The 20,090-nt window shown below is 36.5% G+C and overlaps 1 protein-coding gene across 3 annotated transcripts in view; it reads right to left on the bottom strand.

The window, feature by feature from the left end:
* Positions 1 to 61: 61 nt before the first annotated feature.
* LOC111147962 (ubiquitin specific peptidase 34) overlaps positions 62 to 20,090 on the bottom strand; it is a 244,462-nt gene continuing 224,433 nt past the window's right edge. For 2 of the 3 annotated variants that reach the window (XM_022504268.1, XM_022504267.1), the window contains 11 exons: positions 19,400 to 19,478; positions 17,528 to 17,654; positions 16,777 to 16,884; positions 15,515 to 15,619; positions 15,274 to 15,398; positions 14,150 to 14,273; positions 5,907 to 5,986; positions 3,514 to 3,654; positions 3,255 to 3,398; positions 1,488 to 1,647; positions 62 to 1,299 (listed from right to left, as the gene is read on the bottom strand). In XM_022504268.1, coding sequence (XP_022359976.1) covers positions 692 to 1,299; positions 1,488 to 1,647; positions 3,255 to 3,398; positions 3,514 to 3,654; positions 5,907 to 5,986; positions 14,150 to 14,273; positions 15,274 to 15,398; positions 15,515 to 15,619; positions 16,777 to 16,884; positions 17,528 to 17,654; positions 19,400 to 19,478 — 1,801 coding nt within the window. In that variant the 3' untranslated portion in view covers positions 62 to 691. The remainder of the gene's footprint in view (positions 1,300 to 1,487; positions 1,648 to 3,254; positions 3,399 to 3,513; positions 3,655 to 5,906; positions 5,987 to 14,149; positions 14,274 to 15,273; positions 15,399 to 15,514; positions 15,620 to 16,776; positions 16,885 to 17,527; positions 17,655 to 19,399; positions 19,479 to 20,090) is intronic. The other variant, XM_022504269.1, reaches the window with a different exon arrangement.

Consider the following 20,090-nt stretch of genomic DNA (forward strand, 5'->3'; position numbering starts at 1 on the left):
TCACAGTTTTCTCATTACTTTCATCTGAGAAGACTAAAGCAATGTTAAATGTAAACAAATGAAAAGTCATCACAATTCGTTTAATTAAGTGCACAGAATAGCAATCAGTCATGTCAATAAAAATAAAACAATTATTTTTACATCAAGTGTGCTTTATTTCCTCCACAGGTATTCTGTTAAATAAAGCACCATTTATATACTGCCAGGCCACAGCTAAAGAGGATTCTTTACAGAATCAAATTTCTTGTGGTTGTTCCGTATACAAGTAAACTTAATTTTGATAATAAGAACCACAGCGATCGGAGGCAATCTGCCTCTATTATAAGGTACAAAACTGGCACAGAGGACACCATATTATACACAGTAAAAATGCTGTAAGTTTAAATTACATTGTACAGGGCCAGGGAACCCTGTCCCTCCCAGACAGCCATAGGAAGTGAAAGCCACTACAGTGAACTCTTAATTACATAAAACATAGCCATTATCTGATTGCCCTTTAGAAAGTATACTGAAGATGCAAATTTTTTCATCTGGATTTCTGCCTGACCAAGGATTAAGCCTATAAATCTATCTTGCCATTCAAGCAGAGAGCACTGGACAAACTGAAGCACAAAAACAGAAATAAGCAAAACTTATACAAACAGCATTGTGGGGAGAGGGGACCTTAAAAGTAGACATGCTACATCTAATGTCAAGAAGCAGCTTGGTTTCCTTTGCCAGATATCCTCGTGACCACATGGATTGTAGATTCAATGGTCCTACACAGAGTATCTAAAATGTCGTGTTGCTGCATATGACTAAAAAGTCCTCTGGAATGGCCACAACTGAGTGATAAAGCAGCCTCAGGGTCCTGGGAGGGCAAAGCTTGTCCATCACAGCTTCTCAAGTCAGCTAAATCAGAGAGAACCGCAGAGAGTGAAGTAGAAGGGAACTCAGATTCTTCCTCAGCTAGGTTAGAATCCTTGGGACAGTGGAGGTCCTTAAATTCTTTACAGTCTTCAAATCTACCATCACTGGACTGTTCTTCTGCATGCTGTGACCTGATATTTGACATGTCTTCTGAAAACGAAGATGGAACTTCCATTCGATATTCTTTAACAGAACTATTTTCAGGGGAAGGAAGATCTTGTTCAGTTCCTGGATCAATGATTGAGGAGTCTCTTGTCTCATTGTCTGAAGTGCTAGTTGGGGTTAGGACCTCCCTGGTTTCTGTTTTCGTGTCGCTGATACAGCTGTCTACAGTGTGCTCCTCATCACTGCTAACACGCCTTCTTTTAACAGGAGTTGCCCCTTCATCATCTGCGAAAATGAACATCATTCTCTGAAAGGAGTCATTAAGATCACAGTGGGAGTATTTGTGGGAGAGTTTCTTTTTAGCATTATATGCAAGAGACCCAACTGAACCGACAGCTACAATAAAGTCGGTTATACCGAGTGTATTCTTCCCCTCTCCCACCCTAAAGGTAATATTAGTCCAGAAAGCTAACCTTTAGTTTTTCTTTCTTTGGCTTCTTGCTCTTGGAGTGAGTTTCTCTGCTGCAGACAAGTCCTACATTTGCTTAAAAGCTCTTGCAGAGTTGGAATGAGAGCTGGGTTTAATTGCTTGGGAGTGTGTACTGACAGGAGCAAAGCAAGTGCCCGCAGATCCTAGAAAACCCAGATGGGAACATTTCATATTCTAAAGCTAACATTTTGACACAGTTGTTTACAGTTTACCACACATTTACTTTCCCAGGAATTCATTCTGGTTTCTCAGGCAATTTTAGAGAATGCTAAAACTAGAGAGCTAGCATTAGCATATTACCATATTTTATTGGTTCTAAGTCATTAATACCAATATTCTACGTATTATGCCACTAATAAGGTCAGACTGAAGACTCAAATAGTTTTCTGAAAATGGAAAAGGCAAAAAAAAGGATTTAAAAAATAAGCCCTGAATTATCCATGAGAAATTAAGGCCTCAATCTAGATATTACAATTCCTCAAATACGCTTATTTCTGGTGTCAAATAGTAAGGTGTTTCTTAGCTCTATAATCTAGTCTGGCATCTAAGCAACACTTGGTTATTGGGGAGGCTGCTGCTGGACAGGTGCTAGCATTCCATTACTGTATGACCTGGAGATAAAAGTCTCTCTCTTGGTGGTCTCACTTGCCCTTAGCATTTAATGACATTTGCTCATGTCTTCCAAGGTAATGTAAAAGTGTGTACTACATACTTCAAAGGCATGGAGAACACATATTTTTAGAGAATTTTCATCTATGTGATTTTCAGAGTTTGAATAATTTGAAGTTATGATAGTAAAAATATTAATTTGAAGTTATAGTAAAAATCATATTAAAGCTGAATTTAGAGTTGATTTAAGGAAAGTACTTAAGTACAGGACTATTCCCTTCCACAGTTCTTACCCCAATTTTTTTTTTAAGATTTCATTTTTTTTTTTAAAGATTTTATTTATTTATTTGACAGAGTGAAAGCCACTACAGTGAACTCTTAATTACATAAAACATAGCCATTATCTGATTGCCCTTTAGAAAGTATACTGAAGATGCAATTTTTTTCATCTGGATTTCTGCCTGACCAAGGATTAAGCCTATAAATCCATCTATCACAAGTAGGCAGAGAGGCAGGCGGAGAGAGAGGGGGAAGCAGGCTCCCTGCTGAGCAGAGAGCCTGATGCAGGCTCTGGGATCATGACCTGAGCTGAAGGCAGAGGCTTTAACCCACTGAGCCACCCAGGCGCCCCTAAGATTTTTTTTTTTTTTAAATATTTTATTTATTTATTTGACAGAGAGAGATCACAAGTAGAGGCAGGCAGAGAGAGAGGGAAGCAGGCTCCCCGCTGAGCAGAGAGCCCGACGCGGGACTCGATCCCAGGACCCTGAGATCATGACCTGAGCCGAAGGCAGCAGCTTAACCCACTGAGCCACCCAGGCGCTCCTAAGATTTCATTTTTTTTTTTTTTTTAAAGATTTTATTTATTTATTTGACAGAGAGAAATCACAAGCAGTCAGAGAGACAGGCAGAGAGAGAGGAGGAAGCAGGCTCCCTGCTGAGCAGAAAGCCCGATGTGGGGCTCGAACCCAGGACCTGGGATCATGACCTGAGCCGAAGGCAGCGGCTTAACCCACTGAGCCACCCAGGCGCCCCCTAAGATTTCATTTTTAAGCAATTCTACACTCAACGTGGGGCTGAAACAACCCCGAGATTAAGTCACACACTCCCAACTGAGCTAGCCAGGTACCCCAATTCTTACCCCATTTAAAGAAGCACTTGCTTTAGAAATTTCAACTCGGTTGGTGAAATCAGATTGCAGGTTCTGATACTGATTTATCAAGTTTGTAATTAGGGTGCTGATCAAATTGGCACAGTTTGCTTCAGAGAACACTTGACCTTGAACCTGAAAAAAAAAAAAAAGATTAAAACAAAAGTCTCCAAAAAGGCCAAAGTAATGAAAATATAACCACTAACACATTGGAAGTAACACACTGAGTTTCCAAAGTAGTATGACATACCTTTAGAAGAAAATGTGTCATGAATGTGTAGACAATGTTGTTGTTTAGAAAAGTTCTTTCATCCATCAGGATACATTTTATATATTCTGCAAAAACGGGATCTTCACACAAAAGCTTGATGCAATTTTTTGACATTGAAGACTACAGTGGGGGAGAAGAAGTACTGATGGTTGAGCATGGAAGTAACTGCAAGGCTTACACGCGCTTATGATGAACATGCAGTCATTTTAAGTCCTGTTAGAGAAGCCACTTTTAACTGTCTACTGAATTTTCAGTTAAGTAACTGTCCTCCCAGTAAACTAAATCTTCCGCACTTAGACTCTACAACATGAGTGTCAGAGAAAGAGACTTGTAACGTCTGAAGGGCAATATAAAAAAAACAGGTTTCCAAAGAAATTCAACTTTAGCATGAAGAGAGGAAACAAGGACTGGACAAATAAGACTAACAAATGGATGAAAATGTTTTCAGGGGACCAAATTGATGGATAATTAATAGGTAACTAAACCATATGTAGAGATAAAGACAAATTTTAAAAATTAAATTTATTCCGTGAAAGGAGTTAAAACCTTAAAGCAATTGTAGTTTGTCTGGTAAATATCCTTCTCCCCCCATGAATACTGCAAAGGTAAACAGCAAAATTTTTAAAATTATCTCACAAAGATAATTAGTGGGTCCCCAACAGATGGAAATTTTACTAAAATTTGGTTTTCCTGTTTTTAAATGGTCATGGCTCTTAAACACAAGTAGTATGTCTTTAAGTGGATATACTCCCTAGATTATATGTATTTTAATAATCATTTATACCGAAGACAAAATGGACTATTTTAAAAAATAGGACAAAGTTTAGATAATAGGTATAGATTATATACTTAAATATTTTATTAGAGTAAGGAATTGGTGAGTACACTCAAGTTCACCCAAGAAACCAGGAGTCTAACACAACCAGGACCCAGCTCCTCAGAGGCTTGCTGTCAGGAAGACTGGCCTTATTCTAGCAACCAGAGCCTCTGCCTGCTGCCCTGGTTTCCTGATGGCTGCTTCGACCAAGCTGGCAGGGCTCTAGAAGCCTGAAGAGAGTTTGGCATTGTTTTAGAGGAAGTTTTTGGAGACGGTGAATTCTTTGGAAAACAAGCCAATAAAGGGTGCAGTAAAATGCTGGAGTAGATAAAACAACAGGGAAGCAACAGACTGACTGAGCAGAGAAACCAAAAAAACCAACTACCCAGATCAAGAAGAATGAAAAGAGCAGCAGCAGTGGCAGAGGGAAAAAGCAGAGGTCTGCTCCAATTTACTGAACTGACCACTCACCTAAAAAATCAACCAGCATGTCATTTTCTCAAAGTCCCCAGTGTACTAAATAAGGCCCTGGGATCAACATAAATTAGTTCAAAGATTCCTATTATAGAAAACAAAGTGACATTTCTTTAGGAGCTAGAGAGGATTCCATTTCTACACTTGAGAAGTTCACAGTTTGGAACAAGGAGAGAGAGAAACAACTATCCCAACACCATTTGACACATGTCTACAAGGAGAAGAAACTGCATTAGAGCCTAGGCAGTTGGCTGTACCAGAGGCATAAAATGTTTCCAAGTTTCAGATACTAGAATTTGCGTAAAGTTTAAGCCAAAGTAAAGTAAATACAACACTCTTCCTCTGGGGATGGGGGACTGCAACCAAGCACGAAACCAATAGTTTTTTTTTTTTTGTTTGTTTTCTGGGTCTAAAGAAAGTGGGGATCCTTTATGCCTGATCCAAGGAATGAGCCAAATCTTAGGACCAATCTGGTTTCCCCCTTCATGTCCCTGCCATTCTCCCCCCATAATTAAACAAGCATTACTGAGATGCCCACTTTATTTTAAAGAGTTGGCTTTTAGATACTTCAGGTAGGTAGGATGCGGTGTTTCTTGATCTCAGTGAGACTGCGGTCAAGAACAAGTGCATCAGACTCTTGAAAACCTCTCTAAGGGAAGGGAAGAGGTAAAGGACAGACTGATGAAATTGTTTCTGCTAAAGCTTTGAAGGGTGGAGGGGAGCAAAAGAGAGATGGGGCAGGTGAGGGGGGAGCAAGAAGTGGAACATGCCTTCTTCTCCTAAATCCCTCCCTGTTTTGTTGGACTTTTAGCATGACTGTTTATAGTGATCAATACATTACAAATTCAATAGCTCATTTCAAACACCCTCTGTGGTATAAATCTACTGAAATAAAAACCTCAAGGGGCAACTTGATGCCCAATACTCAACAGCTATTATTTTCATTAATCATACTTTTATCTACCAAGATTCTAAAACATCTTTAATTTCCAGTTTGTGTTCAATCCATTGTTTCTAAAATTATTGACCAAATGGTCAGATGAGATGAAAGATCAAATCATCTAAAACTCATTTTCTTTACCTGAGTCTGGCATAGCTCAGTCCAAAGTTTGGGGAACAGTGCAAGATGAAGTGGCAAACCTTCATAGGCAACTAGGACACCTAATATTTGAAAAGAAATCAGAATAGGTTATAATTATAAATTATACTACTAAGGTATTCAACTCTGCAGGTACAATTCTATAGGTATTCTAGTCATAACTATGCATCTTTCTACATGTTTGAGAAATACACAGAATATTTAAAGGGGAAGAATTCATTCCAGTGCTTTAACCAGTGAAATAATTTAAAATGCAGTATACGCTGACTGAATTTATTCATATTCCACACCTCATTCCCTGAAGGATCTGAGGTAACTTAAACCAATTCTGCTTTTTAAGTATTAGAACTTTACTTGGGACAATTTAATAGGGGGTACTGCAAGTGGTTCTAAAGCTTTCTTAGATAAAGGTACCATCTGCATATTAGGTAATTTTCATAGACTAGCTAAGCTTGGAGGGGAAGGAGGGACAAAGTTAAAAAGAGGATGTGGAGGATTAGAAATACTGTTCCTTCCTCTTTTACCTTGTTTATCCAAAAACAGGGAGAATTATCTTTATGGTGGATTTACCTAAACACTGTTCTTGAGTCTAACAGCTTCAAGACTTGTCCCCAAGCTCTTCCGGGTAGACCACTCTTGGCTGTGTGTCAGTATCCTATTTGGAACCTCTGTTTTAACCTTTCCTCTTCCTATTCCAAATGTCAAGTATATCTCTAAGAAATGTATTCCCCTACCCTCTGCCCTCCTACCTCTCAAAGAACAGAAGTTGCTATACCACAGCTGTAAGTAAATTTCCCATTCTCCATACTCCCACTTCCAGCGAAATTATGATGATGGAGAAGGAGAAATATAATAAAAACTATCTTCCTCCAGGTAAGAAAAAATTATGAGTTAGACGTGAAGTCAGCAAACTTTTTCTGTAAAGGGCCAAACAGTAAATATTTTAAGTCTTTGCACCAAATGATCTCTGTTGCAACTAATCAACTCTGCAGAGGTAGTATAAAAGCAGCCAAAGGCAACACTAGATGAAGGTGTGGCTATCTTTCAATAAAATTTAAGAATACTGAAATTTGAATCACATGTAAATTTTGTGTGTCACATAATATTTAGAATAACCTAGCATTTAAAAAAAAAATTAAGGGGCGCCTGGGTGGCTCAGTGGCTTAAAGCCTCTTCCTTCGGCTCAGGTCATGATCCCAGTGTCCTGGGATCGAGCCCCGCATCGGGCTCTCTGCTCAGCGGGGAGCCTGCTTCCTCCTCTCTCTCTGCCTGCCTCTCTGCCTCCTTGTGATTTGTCTGTCAAATAAATAAATCTTAAAAAAAAAAAAAAATTAAAAAATATAAAAACCCTCCTTAGCACGCAGGTAAGCTCACTGGTTATACAAAACCAGGCAGCATGCAGGCTATTATTGTTTGCCAACCTCTGGGTTGGACCAAGGATTCAAGAAATCTTAAGATAGGTCCTATCAGTCATCCAAGGATGCCAAAATACCATTTGTGGGTAAGTCTATTTATTATATTCTGTCAAGATTAATCCCTTCGTAGAGAGACCCCCTCTCCCCTCCAAGGAAATCTATGCACCATTCTCCTTTATCCTAACCTAATCTGACTGGGGATGGAGGCATTTACCCAACGTAAGAACACAATACACATAAGCAAACAAAGGCATGTCATCAAGATTGTTGGGTACAGGGAAGAGTTTCTATGTCCCTGCATCATAATTACCCATAAAGGTAGACCAAGGGTTGGCAAACTCTGGCTTGCAGGCCAAGTCTGGTCCACAACCTGTCTTTGTATGCCCATGTGAGCTAAGAAGAACTTTTCTATTTTTAAAAGATTGTAAACGTAAATGTATGACGCAGACCATACATATGGCCAAAAAGTACACCCTTTGCAGAAAAGAGTCTGCCAACCCCTGAACTAGAGGCTGTCCTGACCTCTCAGGTGAAAGTAGACTGTACATTACAGTATAAGAGTTTCTAGTCTTTACTCTTTCCTCAATTATTCCTCAAAGTAAAATATAATATTTATTCCTATTTTCCATAACTTCAAAAAAACCAGTACTACCACAATAAACAAACAACCCACAGAGGATTTCTATAATCTAAGATCACTGCCAAGTAATAATCCGATCCTAGTATCTTTATTTTACAACAGAAGGAGGAAATAAATACATGCTGGCAATTATTGTGCTAGGTGTGTCGGATAATTACATTTAATTTTCTTACCAACTTTGGGAGGCATTGTTTCATTCTCATTTCCCCTTTTCTCAATGAAGATATCAGATTTAGAGAGATTATGTAATCTGCTCAGGTTCATCCCAAAAGCCAGTGAGCAAAACATCTATCTCTGGTATACTTGACTTTGAAGCCTGTAATTTTTTCAGTAATCAGTGTTTTCCCAAACTTCAATCATTCATATTTTTTTCATATATGTCCATCACTGTACTATTTGTTTACTTAGTACTGTTCTTTAGATTCACTTAGGGAAGCTAATACTACGTTAGCCTTGGGCAACAGAACATCCAGGAAGTCACAAATTTGGTATACTAGTTATGTATTTCTGTGACACAGTAAGACCCATATATGAGTATAAAATTATTTTCCATGGACCATTTTATACACTACACTCTGGAAAGCACTGCCACCCATGGTGAGTCAACGATACCTCTCTCAATGGTCCTACCTATTTCCTCTCTGAATTGCACCTCCTTTGGAAGGAGGGCCATCCCTTCAGAGCAACAGTTTGTTTCTTTCTACCATTTTCACAAAACACTGAGGATCAGGCGTATCTTGGCTATGTGACTCAAGGTAGAGGTCAATGCCATCCTACTCCACACCTTCCTCCAATAACCTTCTGGGATGCCTTACTTGCTGGGTACAAAGCACAGAGAGATGCAATCAAGGCACATGTCCAAGCCTTGTCCTAGTAAACAGGACAGGCAGGCTTAAGACATATGGGCTTCTGCCCATTCAGCTTTCTTCATCCTGTGACTTCAGATATCCTCAGTTGTTTCTTACCCTAACCCATCTAAAGGAACTAATATACAATAATCAAAAACTGTCCCAAATACCTTTCCTCATTATTAATACTTTATACTGTATATGCTACTAGATGTGTTATTAAAAATCTTCTAAAAACTGTTTTTGTAGGTAAAATGGTAATTCAGATGACTGGTGTGAGGATGAAATCTTTTTTATGTATATTTACTAGTTTAGGGTGTCTCCTATCTGAATTGTGTTCGGATTGTCTGGTTTTCTATAGGAGTGTTTAGCCCACCCAAGCATTATCCATGGAAGTGGTGGCTTTTGCCAATGGATGAAAGCCCACAACTAATACTCTACTATGGGACTGAATCAAGACATCTTAGCCCAAGAATATCACACACTTGATTCTTCTATATCCCTATTCTGACTTATACCCACTAAGCAACCAATTGCTGTTTATTTGGCTTCCCATGTAGGTTACTAGAAAAAAATCTGCTGGCCCTACCATGGAATATTCAGATCCCTGTATTAGTTCTTCCTCTTTGTAAATTAACAGACTGGTAATCAACTAAATTATAAATATATATATATTAAGTGTTATTACTAAGTTTTAGCCAAGGATAAATGGATCTTCCCCTGGTAGACTGGTAGAAGCTGCCTTCTGATATGCGCTGAATGACTGATATATTCAGTCACCTTAAAAAGTCTTTTGGAAAACAGCTAACCAGTTGTCTTTCCAGTTAGTACCATCTTGACATCAAAAAAGGTAAAGCATGGACCAGAGCTGTGCTTTTTTATAATCTGAATTTCTAATCTGTTTACTTTTACCAACTATCTTAATTTTTTTAATTCTAAAGATTTTGAAGATTTCAGATTTCATGTTGCCTGCAAAAATTTCCTTTTACTATTTTTTACTTTCATTTATTAATGCATTCTGAAAACTGTCAAAAGCAATGTTACATAGTAAAGGTGAGAGGTTGTTTTATCTCTGAAAATGAAAATTTAAATTAAAAGATGAAATCTAGAAATGTCATTTAATTTTACTTGAGCATCTCAGTGTTAATTTTATACATGTATGGTTCCTTAAAAAAATTATGAGAGTTTGCAATACAGTTTCCTAGACTACTTTCTAAAAATTTTGTTTCCTCTCCCCAATACAAATGATCATTGCAAATAATATAAAATTTACAGTCATTTAACCTAGACCTTGACCCGTAATTTTATCCATACACAGTTTAGAGTATAATCCCCTAGGTTTTGTGTGCGCGCGCGCGCGCGTGTGTGTGTGTGTGTGTTTTCACATGTACTAAGTGATTTTTCCTCTTGTTCTAAGATTGTGGTCACATTCTGCATATTGTTTTCCAATTTGCTTTTTCCCATGTAATCCAAAGTCATTTCCTATCTTTTTAAAGACCTATATATAATACAAACTATTTAAAGACTGTATGATGAACTACAGATTTACTTAGCTAAGCTCCTATTGATGGACATTTGTTTCCCATTTTTACCCAATACAAACTGAATGAAAATAAATACCCAATGTATGTTTTTGGACACTTTCGTAAGTAGAGTAGATTCTTAGATCTGGTACTGCAAGATCAAGGGCTATGAACAATCTAAATCGATAATGCTAATATGCATCCCCGAACTGACTCCATTATAACATCTTTTCTTTCCCCAAACTGTTTAGGTATACCATCAAAACTTTGTCTCATAGTTGGAAACAAAAAATGAGAGAAAAGAGAAATCATTAGTAAGGTAGGGCAACCTCTCATTTGGTTACCAAACATTTACTTGTTATGTGTGAAGGAGTTGCTTGTTGATGTCCTTTACTTATTAATGATCTTTCCCATCTCATTGAATCCTAAAAACTCTTCGTATATTGCCAATACTAGCTATCTGTTAAGAATGCAAATATTTTCCCCATTAGCTGTTCTTTAGTCTATGGCATTTTTCAACATGTAGTATTTTCAATTTTTATATTGCCAAAAACTTTTATTTGTTTATGGGTTTTATGTCCTGCTTAACATGGTCTTTCAAACTAGAAGGTGCTTATCCATATGATTCTATACTTTTAATAGTTATTATTTTATTCTTCACAATTAAATATTTAATTCTCCTGTAATCTATTTTAGTCTAAGCGGTGAAAAAGTTTTCCCCTTCTCTCCTTAGACAGCTGATTCTCTCAAAACCATACCATTTCCACATGTCTGACAGGTCATCTCTATTGTCTTCAAATTCCTCATGTTATATGCAAACAATGAATCATGGAACACTACATCAAAAACTAACATAACACAATTTAAAAAAATTCCTCATGTATCCTTATGTTTCTCTATAGGCTGTTTTGTCTATGTATGTTTTTCTGCCTACATATTTCTGTATCTACATTATATAGTTTTAAACAGTATAGTTTACTTTAATGTAAGAAAGAAAAACCTGTATTTGCTGTTCTGATGCACAAAGATTAAAAAGTTAATGAAAGGAGGGGGGGCAAGACTGTGAGTGATATGGTGTCTTTACCTTTTGCTATTTTCAATTATAAATTCATGTATGTAGTAAATCCTAATAAAATAAAAAATTACTGATCTTTATTAAGTATTTTAGAAATTAATAGTGCCAAACCCTGTTACTGCCTTTTTTTTTTAACAGCTTTTTGGGCTAAATTCTGCTATTTTTAAATTCTCAAAACATTGTAGCTTCAGACACACCATTATTTCACATGGCAGTCAGCAGCTTTATGCATTCTCCCAAAATTCTACCCCCACTTCATTGTCTTTCCTAACCCCATGCTTGACTACCCTCACTTCAAAAGTACTCCAGCCCTTACTTTACTAGTTAGTACCTGCAACCCTAATATGCAATTATTACATAATTCCTTTTTATCTCCTAACGAATCTTAAAATCTGCTCAGTTACCCATATAACAATTATGACAAAGACTTTCCCTCAAAACTAGAAGTGACTTGCAATCCAAGTCTTGAGTCAATCCCACCTGTGGTCACCATATTCTGGCCCTTTGACCATCTAACCTCAAGGCTTAAATGACTAAGGACATAAACAATTTAAATTTACCTTTCCCTCTCCCTGTTGCCAGATTTAATTTCCTGAAGATATTACATAAATTAGAACTCCTTAGCAAATATCTGCTCTTCATTTCAGTCATTAATGTGGACTTTATTTTAAGCTCTATCCTAGGTGCCTCTCCCTGGAAATAATCATTTCATCTGTAGGTGGGAGTTAACTTTAAACACTGGGGCATACTCTTTTCATTCAAATGAGGCATGAGAAAGCACTGCTTTTAGGTCTTTGTTAAAATAATGTCTAATTTTCTTCATTAATTGATATAATAACCATGAGTCCCAGGGAAGTTGGCAGAGTAGGAGGAGCTAATAAAAGTACATGAATGAATGAATTTAAGAGAAAAAGATACAACCCTGAAAATTTTCTTTTCCTGCTTAATTTGTGAAGGCTTTGGTTTCTACTCAATATAGCGACCAGTCACATCTGGCTTAAAATAAATTGTTTCTTAAATCACATTTCAAGTTCTCACCACTCACATATGGCTTCTGGCTATCATATTAAGGATGATGAGGCAGTTGGAGAATATTTCTGTCCTCACAGAAAGTTCTACAGAATATTGCTTATGTAGAAAACTAAACACTAGGAGGCAGCATCAACAGTGCTTCATGGTTACAAGAGGAATGTGAGTATAAAATACTATGGAAAGTTGATTCAGCTAATGTTGAAGGCTAAGTTTATGTCCTTTCCCTCCCTCCTCTCCTCCATATTTAATTTCCTGAAACTGTTTTTGTATTGAAGAAGACAGTCCCAAAGAGGGTAGAAATTCACTATTTGATCAGAGCTGTTCAAGCAGCTCAAACAGCTCCTCACATAACTTCTGGTATAAATCACATGAACACAATTACCAAGAACTTTTCTCAAGGTCAGCATTTTAATCCCCCTCCTTATCTGGGAGTAAGGCTGCATTATTAGAATTCCTGGACACTTTCTCACATTTGATCACTGCCACTGCTAGGTTTTAGTTTTTTACCAAGTGCCATGACCGAAATGTGTAATCATGAAATGGCCAATCTCAGTATGTGCTCCCCTACCCAACCATCCCCACTTGGTAATTCAGCCACATGTGTATAAAACCAGCTAATGATAACAGGTGGAAGGAAAGACCTTTCAAATGTGAAGACACTCTAATCACTTACCAATAAGATGGGTTTTCTGAAGAGGAATTATCCCTGAGAGCTGTTACCACATCCTTCTTCTCCAATAACGAAACCTAAGGTATGTTCACAACTTTTGCCCTACTTAAAATGGATCAAAACCCTTTCCATATAAGGAAAGGGTTGGGATTGAGGAAGAGTACAAGGGGGAGTTCTAGAGTACGGCAATATTCTGTTTCTTGACCTGGTTGGTGGTTCCACGAGCACTTCGCTTCCTATGCTCTGGAATGGAACTATAGAACACTGGGAAAGAATCCTAGGCCATCCCTAAAGAAGTAAGACTCACAGAACACACAAAGCCTAGGAACTCTGGAGGTCCTGAGATAAGGGACATGTCCTCTAAAGACCTATCAACTAGAAAAACTCACCCAAAGGGAGCAATTCTATAGGTCTCAAGCACATCCTTGTAATTTGAGTTTTTTTTTCCTTTTATAAAATTCACTGATGATTTTATTTTCTATTTCTCCTACCTTCCTTTTCAAATTTCCTTTCTTCTCATTCACCTCTCTATTTCATGAGACTTACCTCCTATTTTACTCATATATGCACCTCTGCTTCACCTTGGCAAGCCCACTCAGTTTGCTCTAGGCATTGCCAGCTCCAAAGTACAGCTGGCACTATAGATCTCATCTTATCCTCAAGATCAGGGCTGGGATAGTCCACCTCTCTAAGCATGCCTCCCTAAGCAAAGTAGTTTTTGATTTTTGTTTTTAAATTCTGCTGGGCAGATGGAGGAGGACTTGGGCTTCTATGTACAAAAGTGATCAGCCCTACTCCACTCCTTTATAGGCCAGCTGAAACTCTGGGCAGAACTATTCAATGGAAACCAGTAAGTTGGTGTTTTCTTAATAAAAATAAAAATGTTCCCAAGAATAATTAATATTTTTAAACAGTCACTTTAAAAAAGAAAAAAAGAATTGTCTCATTTTTGTCTCCCCTTCCTTTGTGGCTAGGGGCTTAAAATAATTCAGTGGAATTTACTGCTCATCTTTTATACTTACTCAGCTTAACTAATGTTTCAGTAAATTTTTCACAGTTGATTGCAACTCGGCATAATAGATGGATGAATTGATGATAAGAAAAGAAGTAGTCTAGCAGCATACGATCATAAACGTCATCTTTGCCCTGAAGGTTAAAGATGATAAAATGGTTGCACTTAAATTGTATAATAAATTAAAGAGCATATTTTGTGCAAATGTAATAAGTTTAACTAAAAAGCTGATTAAATATTTAAATTCTATAAGAACCTAGTTTTAAATTCCAAGTTTCTAGTAATGTTAAGATCTTAATTGTTACAAGTTTATTTTCAGTGTGCAAATGCTATCAATTAAAATTACCCATTATTTCTATATACTTTAATCAAGTAAAATTACTGTAGGATTTTAAAATGTGACACTTTAGTTCTATAGACATCATCAAGAAGAGTTGAATTAAATTTGGTTTTTGAAATAGATTTCAAATGATTTCTGTAATGGCTACTACAGTGTTAATTATTTTTAATATTTTATAAGAAGTGTATTTAAGTTCCAAAGATAGTGGGTAAGGGAGAGTGTGAATGAGGTGGGGTAAAGAAAGATAAAGGGGAAAAATTGTTTAAAAAAATGTTGAAACTGAGATAAATTATCTTGTATCAATGTACCTTCTCTCCATAATTTGGAATTAGCATTATTTTAGGATATGCATTAGAGAAAAGAAGAATCCGACTACGAATGATGATAAATCTATCAATCAATGATATTAAGCCTAGGTCAAAGGATTAGAATTAAAGGGCAGTAAAAGAAGTCATTGATTATATGGCCAAATTTAAACAATAGTAAATACCTAACTTGGCTTTTCAGGTTTAGATATATGACCCAGTTATAATTTAGCCTAGTGAGAAATACTAGTAAGACTTTCTATTCAGGTGTTTTTTTTTTGAGGGAGGAAAAAACTTACTACTTGTGCTTATTGTTGATTTTGCAAATACTCAACCAACATTTCAGAGCACTAAAAGGAAAAAGTCCAAATGAGTCTAATCTTCTTAGGATCCACAAAATGGTCATTTAAGTCTAATATAACTGCCAGAGGGGAAATTTCAAATTACTGTGTACTACAGAAACATGGTTTTCCTGGCATCCCAACATACCTTACTGGTTTCCACCATTGTGGGCAAGAGGCACATATTGAGTTCAGGGCGCGGAGGCCGAATATTGCTTTTCCCTCCTATTAGCTTGATATTTTCTCGACAAGGGAAATAAGGTCCAAGAGACACTAAGACATTAAAAGTGTACAATAAGAATAAATGGAAAAAATAAATCTCCATGCTTCAGTGTGCAGAAAGATTAAATGCCAACCACATTCAAGTACTGTGCTAGATGAATACATACTTGGTATATTACTGTGATGATAAGTACAATGGTTGTGTTGTAGAAATGGAACCAGAGTATGAAGAAAGTCATGGGGACTCAAAAGCACAAGTTCCTTGAGGACATCTGAAAATAAAAACACAGTATGAGTATTAAAAAGCTGGAGGATACCTGATTTGCTTCTTTCAAACTCACAAATCCTGTTAGGGTGACTAATAGCAGTATGGCAGGTGAAAAGGTTTATTAATGAGTCTAAAACTGTTTTAGCTGCTGACACTGGGAGAAATTCTGTCTGATGCTCAATCAAATCTGGACCAAAGTTATTAACCAAACACAGTCATCATTTAGAAACCAAAGTTTAAAACTATTTATTTGTATTTTATTTACCCAGGAGAAGCATTATGGAGAAGTACGCTAAGGGAAATATTTAATGCATACTAATGACTGTCTTCATAAAATCAACCAAAGCAACTAAAGACAGAAATCTAAGGCTCAAAGTTCTTTGGATCTAAGACATAATCCTTAGTCTACTTTTAATGTTTCATGATGCTAGCTGAACTGATGCTCATCCCCTAATCACATAGAAGTAAAGCTCATGATGACAGGCTATTGGTAATCAGAGGTTACCAAAGTATAGGCCAGTAATTCCACAGAACATCAGGCCAATGATTGCCAAAATTGACTGCTTATATGTGACAGCCAGTTATTCATGTCATTTTAAGAACCTGGGAATAAACAGTTACAGTCTCTAAAGATGACTTTTTAAAATGGCTTCTAAACTTTTTTTTTTTAAGTAAAAAATACAATATAAATTTAAAATGGGGGTCCTTTAACAGGCAAAATTATCACTTTATTATAAATATATAATCAATAAAAAAGTAAAATACTTGCGAGTCTAAGAACAAGTACTACAAGTATCTTTAGGTAAAGAACAGGCAGTCAAATAATCTCTCCAACCCTTTACAATATCAGCTCTCCTTTGCAAAACATCTGCATGATCCTACCTCACTTACCTAGGACCAGAAGATTTCAGAGCTGGAAGAGATCTAGAAATAACCTAAGGTCAAAGAGCCCAGATATGTTACATGACATGCCTGTGATCATATAACGTAATAACTGGCATGTTGAAAATATAACTAGATTTTCTAGAACCTGTGAGTTACACATGGAAAGTACAAATGTCTTCCAAACCGTGCAGAACTAATACCACATCCTACAAAGAATATTCCACAAAAATCTTCATCCATTAGGTTTTTACACAGATATATTTCCAAGTAACTTACCTATACAGGCATTTCTAAGTTCTGGAGGACTATAGGAATTAAGAAGAGTTAACAGTTTATGGGCAAATTCAATTCGCTCCTGCCACTGAATTAATGCTTGTTTCACATCTGCAAATACAAAAGCATACAAAAATATGCCATTTGAGTTCAAACTTCTTCACAATTATTTTCTATTTTTATCTACAGAATGCCAACACCAAGAAAATCAAATTAATGACATGAATATCTCTGGTGAAAGCTAAGTGGTCATTTTCATGAGACAGCTACTACTGTGAAACCTACCAGATTTCTTAAAACACATATCTGAGGGATGAACACGTTCATTTTCTAGAAATGTATGTGAAGTTCAGAGTTCACATGTAATTTTACAGGGACACAAGAGATAGGTTTTATAGTTATTTCTCTTGAAACTAAAAATGATCTAACCTAAGCCATGGAGGTTTCCAGTTGGGAGAACCTTTACAAAACACTCATTTTGTTTCAGTGCTTCAAAATGTTTTCCAGTCTCTTAAATCTTAACACTTACAGGATGCTTGCCTATTTTTCAGGCAGGCATAAGAGATTAAACCAGAGCACTTCAGCCTAATACTAGGTCATGATGAACATGTCCTTATGGTTAGTCAGCATCAGCCCCACCTTCTGTACATAAACTGGAGATGAAGACAAATTCTCTGAAGGCTGTGGTCTGAAATCCTTATTTTGCTCTTTAAATGTTGAAAGTAACAAAAATAAGAAGTAGGAATGACCAAACCTTTTCTCTGAAGATACGGGCGTGTAGACTTCAAAACCGAAAGGAATATTGACAGAAGTTCTACTAAGTCTCCAGTCACATGGCAAGCTGTAGCTTCATGGTACATCATGTGCAGTGTGTTGAAAGACTATAAGTGATTTTAAAAAATGGAAAACTTCATTTCATTTTTACTTTATTGAGCCAAAATATGGTAGTATTCATCTTTTGCGACAGATGTTTTCAGATTTTATGTGTCCACATGTGCAAAGAACAAATGTATTTGCTTTCTCCTACCTAAAAGTCTAATTCTCCCAAGTCAGCTCCCCCCCCTTTTTTTAAAAAAAGATTTATTTATTTATTTATTTATTTATTTGACAGACAGATCACAAGTAGGGAGAGAGGCAGGCAGAGAGAGAAGAGGAAGCAGACTCCCTGCTGAGCAGAGAGCCCTAGATTCGGGGCTCGATCCCAGGATGCTGGGATCATGACCGGAGCCACCCAGGCGCCCCTGTCAGCTCTTTAAAATACAAAATAGTGCTCACCTTCACAGCTAATATTTTATGCATACATTTCAGCCTGAAGGAATAATCTATTTAATCAGTTTGTTTGTTTTTGGATACTGTTTGCTCTAAGCCTTAGAAATTACAAAGCAGCAGGCAACAAGACTGGGCAGAATGGGTAACTGCTTTAACTAACTTTCCAGGTCTTTGGGAAGAAAGACAACGGTGAAATGGCTGTCAACAGTTAAGTCTGAATGAGGAAAAAGAGCTCCAAAAGAAGAATTCCTTTAATCATATTGGCTTGTTAAATCTTTTAATTCAAAATCCTTAGTTTTTTTCCTACTTCATTCTACACAAAGGATTTTTTCTAATCCTCTTGAATCAGTTCCCTATAATCTATATTCTATCCACAATTCAAAGTTCAAAATCCAGTTGGGAGAACCAGTCATTTTAAGACCAACTGGTTCTAGTTGGTCTAGAATCGGTGGCAGCAAATAATCTGAACAATGTACTTGTACGGCATTTAACCTATAAGCTGTGAGGATAGGAAACAGGTCTGTCTTATTCACTGCTATATCCCCAGTGCCTAGTACAATGCCTAGCATAGAGTAGATATTCAAACATCTGTTCAATGAAACAATGAAATTCTCACTACTCTTCATATACTTTCCGTTGTAGCCAAATAGAAATACTTGGCATTTTTCAAATACAACAATACTTTCTTGCCTCTGCTGACCATGTCATTTACCTAAATGCTCTCCCACTTATCTTTACAAGTCCAAATTCTTCGAAGTACCGTTTTAAACATGTTGTATTCCTATTCTATAGTATCATTAACTAAAGAAGACTATCCTACCTCTTGCTTCACATGGTACTTTTGGCATATACTCTTTTCTCTTCTCTCCTTTATTAGACTAAGGGTAAAATGCACCTCGAGGGCTTTAAAGTCATCTCACAGTTTGTGGATGTTCAAGAATTGTGGGAAGAATGAAGAGGTCATTTAAATCACTTGTAAAAGACTCAATGCCTTCCTCTCATGATGCTAATCTCCGTTTCTTAACTATCAAATAAGTGAGCTCTTGAGAAATTATGTCAGTGATATCATATGAATTTCATCTGTTTCTACCCTTACAAATGGCATGAATAAAACCAGTCTATTTCCAGTGGTTATTCTAAATACAAAAGAAAAGTATGGAATTACTACAGACAAAACAGCAACCTAGAAACTATTAATCATTCTTGGAATATAAATTAGCACTTAATATATAACCAAATCCAGAAACCTATATAAAACAGTCTAGCATAAATTCTAAATATCCACACACACAAAAAAAGTCTTGGTGAGAACATTAAAATAAACTGTATCTATGGTAAAATGAAGTAAAATATTTACCTCAGTCATCAGGATCAACCCTCGATTAAATACAACAAGAAGTCTATCTTCATCAGATTCTAATAGTATTCTGAAGGCACTAGAAGAATACCAAAAGCCCAGGTTGAGAACTCTGAATCAGAATGGAAAATTACGTGATTAAAAAAAAAAGAAAACTGTAATTTTGGCTTTTTTCTATCTACAGGAGAGGGAGACTGCTGTATCTGTTTCCTAGTAATGTAATAAAAGGAGTTAATATTAAGAAATCCTCTATGTAACATGTAGAAAATCTGCAATTCAATGATGGAAGAGAGGTATCATGGAAATATTTTTTTAAAGTCTCAATATAAACAATGCTTATTTTTATAATGGGTGTATCTTCTAGATTATGTTAAGTTCTGGAGAGTAACAAAATACATTTATACTATCCAAGCACTTGTCAGCTGGTTCTTGGGAAGAAAGAGAAACATGAGGGGAAAAACATTAAATACATTTTGGTCTTAAAAATAATTTATGTGATAATTACCAAAAGTAGTTGTACTGCTCTTGTTAACAGACCTAATTTCATTATTAGGTACTAGAAACTGCTGCTGTATGTAGTAGATATATACAGCATAGCTGGAATCTTTCTACTTCAGTTAGATTATTTTCTTCCCCTTTTTTCAAAAAAGAATTAAGATGAACATTGGGGAGGGTATATGCTATGGTGAGA

Source organism: Enhydra lutris, unplaced genomic scaffold (assembly GCF_002288905.1).
Source record: "Enhydra lutris kenyoni isolate GAN:26980312 unplaced genomic scaffold, ASM228890v2 scaffoldscaffold18, whole genome shotgun sequence".
NCBI classification, from domain to species: domain Eukaryota; kingdom Metazoa; phylum Chordata; class Mammalia; order Carnivora; family Mustelidae; genus Enhydra; species Enhydra lutris.